Consider the following 9319-nt stretch of genomic DNA (forward strand, 5'->3'; position numbering starts at 1 on the left):
GGGGGGGCAGGTGTGTGAGGCCGTGCGGTCGGGCCCGCCCGGCGTCGTGCTGTACCGCGTGGGCCACGCCAAGGGCCTGGGATATGTGAACGGTTTGTGACGGAGCGCGGCGTGCTCCGGGTCGTTGGAACGTGTAGTAGTTACAGCATTTCCTCGCGGCTTAAAACTTCTGTCCGGTACAAGGTAACACCTGTATTGCCGTGGACGGTCGTCACACCACACTGCTGTACAGCCGGTAAAACTGAAACCTCTGAAACGCTGGCTTACTCAGTAAATTACAGCTTTTAAGTCCTGTGGATTTTGGTTTTGTTCTGTGGTTTGTTTTTTTTTTTTTTTAAATACTAGACGAGATGCGTTTTTACTTTGGAATAACTTGAAAATTGGAATAACTTGAAAAGCTGACTTCTAATTGCAGTATCCTATCTCTTTCAAAGAAAAAATTAAATAGGTACAGATTGTAGGGATAAACATGTCCTTTGACAGTTCTTTCTGGAGCTGGTCCCTGAATTAGTGAGGCGCTCGTTGCAATCCACCAGGAAATCAATACAGACTTTATAAAAACGTCACTGCTGCCCATCCCTCCTCTGCTGCAGCCTGGCAGGAGGCCATGTGAAGTCAGAAGGACAGTGGGTGTCTGGCTTCAGGCCAAATTCCATTTTTCATTGATATGCTGAACTTAGCATTTGTTCAGAAAAAAACCCCCATGAACCCAACCAAAAATGACCATCAGGTTTCATAGGCAGGAGTGCCTGAGCTGCGCTACTCTTGTTAAGGGCTGTGGCAGAAATCCACATCAGGAGCACACATTATACAGTAAGTGTAATTTATCTGTGAGGTAAGTTTTCAATCCTGTAAAGGTACCATTATCCATTCTGTATCCTGGCAGTAAAACCAGAAATGTTTTATTAGCAACAAGCTTTTAAGTATGTAAGTCAAGTAATAGGAAATACATCATATACAGGCAGATATAAATGTAAAAAGCAATATGGCAGTGACAGGCAATAAAGAATAAACCACGCTGCATTCGACGTTTGAACGTAAGTTTTAAAAGTTGGGGTGTTTTTAAGAAAGAGGTGAGAATATTAAAATACATTTAAAAATTAGACTTGGCTAATTTCAGAAGAGCAACACATTTCAATGACCACTTTAGATATGAACTAACCTAACTGAGTGATGCCAGCTATTGGTATAGTCATATAAACCTGTGGATGTGATTTAACTGCATTTGTCATGTATCTTGCTAGCTAACGGAAACTGAGGAAAGTTTATAGAACGAAGGACTACAAGTAACTGATGTGGTTGGGGAAGGTGGGTAGCTGAGCTACCTCCCTGTCTTGTGACTTGGAGAGTACGTAGGCCATGGGTTGATGCATTTGATGTATTTGTACTGAATGTGTACTCTGCACACTCAGCACAATTACTCTTCAGTTTGGAAATTGCTATTTTATTCTTGAAATATTAAAATAGGATTTGTGGGAACACTTTCACTTAAAAAAAGTTAAGTCTTCATTGCAGAATCCATGCCAAATATCATATTTCTGTAACAGAGAGAAAAGAAATGACATAATTTTCATGACCAAAGATTCCTTTCCAAAGCTACATATATAATTTAAAATGAGGTATAGTTAGTGATTGTACAGTGGTAGTATTCAAAGGTCTAGCTGAAGGAAGAGCCATTACTATGGCAAATGGCTTCATAAAAAGGAGATTTTGTACTCTTGATACTGCTGAGAAAATGCTATTTTGTTACATAAGGACTACATTGTACAATATATGGGAAAAGAATTAAAGTGAGCTTGCATAGGTAGACTTTTTTTAATTAGTGAGCATATGACTTTATAATGTTAACATTCTTTAAATTAGTGAGCTTGGGTTTACATACCATGCTGCATAACAAACCCAAACAATCAACAGCTTCAACTTGCTCCTTATTAATGTAGAGATAAATTCCTACCTCCAGAAAGAAATACACAAGCCTCTCTACATTCCTCTTCACTCTCAAAGCGGTTTGCATTTCCATCACAGCCACCATACCAAAACTGAGCACAAGCATTGGCTTGTTTATCATAATACCATTTTATGATATAAACTCGGCATGGCCCTTGATCCAGCCTTAACTTGCACCGGAGGTCCAGGATACTTTCTAAAATAAAGAAAAAAAGGAATAGAAAAAATTCCGTTTGTAAACATCGATTATATTCCATAGATTTTAACTTTTAAACTCTGGTTTTATTTTATATTTTCTACTCAAGTTATACAGCAGTTTGAGTCGCTTTTATTTCTAAAGATGTTAGCATTGAAGGCAAGTTAAAAGTGCATCTTAGTAGGTCAGGTAAACTGTTCCTGTACTGGCATGGTTCTAGTAACTCCAGAAATAACAGTATTATGGCCCCACAAACAAGAGCAGCAAACAATATGAATCTGGTAATTTTGAAATCTAATTTTTGAAATCTAATTATCAGCAACGAGTCTTGTGAGCAACTCAGAATGGCAAGCCAAAGAACTGTAAGCTAGTTGCATCTGCTGTTTTCAAACCACAAGTATGACCGTCATCCTTCTGCAGTATATTGCTTCAGTACATGACTTCTCTTTGTGGTGTGGAGGAAGAGACGTTAGTATAGTATATACTATATATTAGTATAGAGAAGAATACAAAACTTTAGTCTTTCTTTTGAAATATGTTTGTGCCTCTTATCTAATACAATAGTAGTAATTATGTACATACTAGTTAAGTTTGAATGTAATGCTTGTTGGTCTCCTGGTTCCTACAGATATGCCTTAAAGGACTGTGATATACTAATCTAGTCTCAGTTTAATAAAACCATGAGATAGAAAATACTTTTCCTTGAAGTTTCATGTTGTGACATCGATGTTCTATCTTCAGCAACTGGTATCTTGACGCTTTTAAAAAAAAAGTTATTGCCACAGACAGAGTAACGTGCCTATGTTCCCAGTAAGCACGGGAACATGTTTCTATTGCTCTCTTCTGTTGCTCCCATCATAATACACTATGGAACTCAAAAGTGTGAATCCCCCAGATGATGAACAGAATACATTTGTACATTTCATATGAAAAGCATCAATCTTTTGAGCAGTCAGCCAATTACTATATTTTCCTTCAAATGACTAAATACTGCTTTTTCCTATTTCTTCTTGGAAGGAGAAATCTACTTTTTTTGTCTAATTCTGAAATCATTGTGTTTAATGAAGCTTCCTATCTCCACAGACTGCCCCTTCTTGGCTGACAAATTACCTGTTCACTGGCCCACCTGAGCTAGCACTATGTTATCTTTTTGATGCCATTTATGAGCTCTGTCTCAGGTTATAGCTGATCTTGCTTCTGCTGTAAGTGGACCAGTGAGATTTGGAATTTGAGAAGACAAGAACTGGTGAACAGGCTGGACATGAACTGCAACTAGATCTGTTATAAAATCCTTAGATGGATTCTCTTCCACAGCATGGGCTCACGAAACCTTCAGAGAATGGGACAAAATTACTCTGATTTAAAGCCTTATGAAAAGTTAGAGGATAAGAGGGAATGAAATGAAAAACTCATTCTGATCTATGACCTGGTCTTGGTGTGAGCTGTGCGGTTGAAAGAGATGATGTCGTCACTTTATCTGATGATGATGGTTTAGCTGGCAATAATGGTACCACAGCTGCAGGTGAAAAGAAACAGAATGAGACATTGATTTTTGATCAGCCAAAAATGAAGAAATGAATGAAGATAAAAATACCTTCAGTGTTCACTGTTAGTAAGGATGACTGTTCCTTCTCCTCTTCTTCCTCTTCATAGGCTTCATATACTACCACAGGAGGTACTTTAGTCTGAAATAAGCATTTGATTTTCTTTGCTTTTCAGATATTGTGAAGTGTCTCAGAATGAACAAGCCCTTCATCACTTGGAGGTTTTCTCATGTTTTCCTTTCCCATTTGCCCTGACCTCAGTGTTAAGAATCAGGATTGTAACCTCAACTGGTTGGTTTACCAGAAGGGTTGTCAATTCTAAACCTAGAATATATATATATATATATTCAGTTGACCTTTACAGAATTTTATTTATAAATGTAAAAAATAGACTACAATTGAGTTTAATTACTAGTCTTAGACTTAATTATTACAGTGTAATTGCATTTTAATAATGTTATGTTTCACACTACGGCACAATATTACTGTATTAAACAGAGGGAAAATAATCCTTATAACAGTATCAGGAATAAATTGTAGCCATTAGGTAACTGCCTGCCTACAACATCAGCACTCTTACTTGGAACAACTAGTTCTGAGGATTCCAAATTAAAGGAGCTATTCCAGTACCTGTCCTGGAGAAAAGTAGGCGGAAAGTTACGTATTACATCAGACAACAGAGAAGGATATAGAAAGTTAGATAGATATACATACATACACATATATATATATATAAACTTCTGCTCATTAAAGCCTGCTAAGTTTTCATACCGGAGCTAATCGTTGAGGAAGATCACCAGGACTCATAGAACTTTCTACTGTAGATAGTCCAGGTGTCTGTGCTGAAAGTGATTGTCCATTAGCATTGTTGCTCTGAAGTATGTTATGTGAAGAACTTGAAGATGGTGAATGGAAAGACAGTCCACTTAGGCTTGCACCATTTCCATTACGGTTGTATATTAAGGTACCGTGTTCATCTTCACAAAATTGGTTGACTAATTTGGACTCTAGAGCTGTTTAAAAAAAAAAGTAAAAAACTCATCATACTGACAAATTAAATGTATTTTTTGAATTTTGGTTATTTATATACATAAATGATACCCATGTAATCCAGTACTCCTTTGGTTTATTTATATGCATCTAAGGAGATTATTCTGGATTCTCTAGACTATAGCTTTTATTTGTCACAAATTTGCCAGCCCGTAAGTCCTCTACATGGAACAAAATACAGTGAACTCACCTACAGATATTCAGCTGAGCTTAGTAACAACTCCTGGTTGGTAGTGGGAAAATACCTGCTTACCTTGCTCATGTGAATAACTCAGGGAAAATGGATTAATTCCCAATGGAAGTGAATAAGTAGAGTCTACCCCAGTGAGTTCGATTCTGGTTTCCAGTCCAGCAGATTAACAGTGCGTGAGCACTTAGCACAGAAAACTATTTTAAGCAGCTGTTTTCCTGCACCACAGGTGACATAGCCTGTTGGCGTGATGAACCACTGCCCTATAACATGACTCCCTAAACCAAGAGAATCTGTATCTCTAGGTTTCTACTACTTTGCACCTTGTAACTAATCCCGATCAGCATCAAAACATAACATATCCACAAAAATAATGGTTCCCGCCCACCCCACCCTGTTATGAGAAGCATCAGATACAATGCAGAATGAAACTGCAGTGAACGCACCTGCAAGGGTGTTAAAATCATCAATGAGATACATGTGTTCTCTGTCTGGATCTGAAGCAATCAGATTTAGTTCATGCACAAACTCAACCTGTGTTGGATCTGAAGTATTTACAATTCCTATTGCAAACATTTCGATGTTTGCTGCATGAGCCTCTCGAACCACAAGATCTAGTTTTACAGCTTCTCTCTTGTCTGCTTGGCCATCTGTTAGCACAATAGCTACTTTTCGCACTCCTGTTCGAGCACCAAAAAATCCTTCCCGGGTCGCTTTACGAATAGCAGTTCCTGTGTAAGTGCCTTCTCCCATGTATTGCATTTTTCTAATTGCTTGCTTAACATCCTGTTGAGTTGTGTACTTGTTGAGACCAAATTCTAGACGGACTTCTAAACTGTATAACACAAGGCCAATTCTGGTAGCATTTCTGCCTACGGTTACTCTGTCTACTAAAGCAGCTACAAAGTCTTTGATAATCTCAAAATTTTCTGGTCCCACACTTTCAGAGCTGTCAATCACAAATACAAGCTCCATAGGAATTTCCTTACATTTAATACCGCAACCTGCAAAGGAAAAATAAAAAAAAACAGCTCATGATGACTTGACTTGGTATCTTTTGGAAAAGAGAAGAATGTAAATGTAATGAAGAAAATCTGAACTGAAAGATTTCCTGAGTACTTACCACATATCTCTTTAATTAATTTAATTATATCTTCTCTCTGGATATGAAAAAATTAAATATAAAAATATTTTACACTTTGCCTTTTTCAAATGATGTATATTATTGACAGTACCAAGGATTTTATTTATAATGACTATCTGTAATGACTACGGGACTTATGAAAAATCTTTAACTTTCAAACCTGACATCCCAAGCTTGGAATGAGTCCCACATTTTACAATAAATCATTTTATATGGCATATAAGAATCATTAACTTGACAATCCTGTAACACCTCTATCTAAAACAATTAACTACTGCTATTGTAAAGAATGGTTTCTGATGATATGGTTCTCATTAAAACTTTAAAGTCAAAACCCATTCACATTTTAGGATGTGAATAATATGGATATCGCTTTTAAATGTATTGGGAGTGAAGAAATAGACCCAGCTTCAGGAATCGTGTTGCTTATAGTGAGCTGGCATATGAGAGAGACTGCCAACACGGAATGGAATCGGGATTTGTGAGCCCCAGTGTTCCTGGCCCACTGAATTACCCAGCTTTCAGCAGCAAAGAAAGCACTGCTGCCTTCAGAGCTGTCTGGAGAAGTGGTAGCTTCTGTGACAAGCAAACAAAATGTTTCTCATTCTTAGAGCAATCATTCGTTATGTTTTTTGAAGTGCATGACAAAACTCACTTGGCATTGAGTCAGTCTTTCAAACAGAACCTTTTGCTACGGCTGCTCAGCTTCCATCATAAACCTCGGTTGTATTTATATACTCACTGACATGCTTTACTGAATTTGGCTCTAGTGCAGTTCAGGCTTACCAGAAATATCATTAGGTTGATGATAGCATGATAGGCCATGACAGGTTTGAAGATCTTTGCTCTTTAGACTCTTAAATACTTTAAAAAAACTTTCCTGCAGCAGGTACACACCTGGGTCGTCTAACACTAACTGTAAAAGAACATGTAGCAGAAAAATATCTAAAATCACCAGGAACTTTAAATTCCATTTCAACATCGAGTAGATGAGAAAAATTCAGAAACCTTCGATTGGTTTCTTTCTAGATTATTAGTAAGATCACATCTAGTCAGAAAGCTCTTTCCATAATAATTAGCATATCATACATTTCATCTGATAGTGTCCTGTATTTTTTTTTTATTTTGCCATAATGGGATTTAAATAATGGAATTTGCTTACTGTTAGGCCTTGCTCTCCCTTTGGTCCAGTTTTGCCCTGTAACAGTGATTGTTAATTAAGCTACTGCAATTAGTAACTTTGTAAATTAGAATATGACTTCAGTAATACTATTATTAGAATAATTAACATTACTATCAATACCATTATTAGAATAATATTTGGCCAATAAGAACTTCATCTAGAAAAAAGTAGTGTTCTTCTGAAATTACCTTGTGCGTGCAGTATCTACAGCCTTCTAAAGCGGTGAGTTTTTTATGGGAATTGGATGACCTCAAGTCTCCCACTGGATCACTGATTGTCAGCTGACATTAGAAGGAGGGAATCTGTGCAAAGCTTTCCTGTCTACCGTACTGGTTTATTTCCTTTCTCCAGAGACTATCTCCCTGCCCAACACCCTGGAATGATCAGAATTCTCTTACATCATGTGTGAGTCTAATACAGCAAGTGTCAGGGCAAGAACAGCAATGGTGTTTGTGTACCCCTACTTAATAGTATGCAAATGTCAGAACAGAGGGGACCACGTTTTGCTTTTTAGCTTTTGGGACCTGCCTGTCAGCAGAAGTTTCCGTTTTGCCTTTCTTCATCTGTTCATCAGCTTTGAGGGAAAGTCTGAGCTACAGTTACTTTTGTAGCCATAGAATAGAACTGCATACTTCTGTCATAAAACATGGCAATGGTCTTTCACTGCCTCAAGAAAGAAACCACATCTGTGGGAAGTGGGTCATTCAACATGGAAATGTCTCCTTTGTGATATTAAAGGTTTCCATAGTTTCCGTTTCTTAAGTATTTCAGATTATATGTAGTTAAATAGCAAGAAGGACGTGGAACCCAGCTTTATTTTTAATCAGTTTAAGAAAGCAAACATGATAAACCTGAGTTACTTACACGTTCTCCAGATAAACCAGGGTCACCCACATTGCCTTTTTCTCCTTTTTTCCCCTTTTCTCCTGTAGCTCCTCGGTCTCCCTTTAAAACCATGTAGGTAAGCAGTCAGAAGGTATAAGTCAGTTTTTATTACACTTTCCACATTTCTCTCTAGCTGCCTTTGTTGAATTCACCTTCAGCTTCTGACATGAGTAAGAAATCTTTGTTAGAGATCACTTAAAACAATTGGTATTTGTGAATTACATTATTGGCTAAGCGTTATTAAGGAGAAAAAAAGTTGAAGCAGTTTGAGCAATGAACCATCTCAAATGTGTACATGTAGACAGTGGTTTCAGAGGATACTGCATGATGGAAATTATTCTCTGTGTCTGAGAAAAATAAGAAAACAGTAGGGAAATTGAGAAGACAAGGATATAGTTGGAATGAATAATGGGAGTATCACCAGAAAAGGTGTTTGCAATAGCAAACAGATGAATTAGTGCCTCCTGGTTTGATTTTTAGTAGGCTATGGAATTTTATACAGCCTTTCTGATCTGATGTGATGGCATCCAAAAACTGATTCCAATCCATATTTCTCTTCTTCTTAACATTGATATAGTCCCCAAATTTTGGGGTGAAAGGCAGTGATATTAAATCTAGTATCTGCATTCTTCTAATTGCAGTAGAAGGTAAGCCTCATATTATATTAAAATAAGCAACACTGAAAGAGGTGCTTCTATAAAATATTAAAACAATCACACGAATAACTGGGATTTTCCAAAATCCCCATCCTCTTTTCACAGAATTCACATGCCTTTAAGTGAGAGCTGACTCTAATGAGCAGTTCAAGTATGTTGGCTTCGGTATCGGTCTAGAGCATTATCGTACCTTCTGTCCCAAAAGCCCTTCTCCAGGGGGGCCTCTTGGTCCTGGCATTCCTTGAATTCCTTGTTCCCCCTAATGATAATCCAGGTAGTGATATTAACCCTTTGTATTCATTCATCATGCATTAATTTTAAGTGTTCAAAGAGAAAGTGTTTCAAACTGCAGTTTAACAAGTATCTTGAGACACTTGAGACAATGTATTAGCTAGCTTATGTTTCTCAAATACTTCATCAGCATGTCTGCTCTAAAGATACGTAATATTGAAAAACAGCATGAGCATTATTGGTTCTAATTCTCCCATTCCCTTTTTCAATCCCATTTTATTCCTTCTCATTCC

The 9319-nt window shown here is 37.4% G+C and overlaps 1 protein-coding gene across 1 annotated transcript in view; it reads right to left on the reverse strand.

The window, feature by feature from the left end:
* Positions 1-1954: 1954 nt before the first annotated feature.
* The window catches only part of COL28A1 (collagen, type XXVIII, alpha 1), a gene marked incomplete at both ends in the record, with an annotated part of 27711 nt that continues 20346 nt past the window's right edge, over positions 1955-9319 (reverse strand). The window contains 8 exons of the mRNA XM_010141706.1: positions 1955-2143; positions 3738-3828; positions 4459-4700; positions 5374-5931; positions 6051-6087; positions 7234-7269; positions 8119-8199; positions 8986-9054. Of these exons, the coding sequence (XP_010140008.1) occupies positions 1955-2143; positions 3738-3828; positions 4459-4700; positions 5374-5931; positions 6051-6087; positions 7234-7269; positions 8119-8199; positions 8986-9054 (1303 nt within the window). The remainder of the gene's footprint in view (positions 2144-3737; positions 3829-4458; positions 4701-5373; positions 5932-6050; positions 6088-7233; positions 7270-8118; positions 8200-8985; positions 9055-9319) is intronic.

This window comes from Buceros rhinoceros, unplaced genomic scaffold (assembly GCF_000710305.1).
Source record: "Buceros rhinoceros silvestris isolate BGI_N320 unplaced genomic scaffold, ASM71030v1 scaffold39728, whole genome shotgun sequence".
NCBI classification, from domain to species: Eukaryota; Metazoa; Chordata; class Aves; order Bucerotiformes; family Bucerotidae; genus Buceros; species Buceros rhinoceros.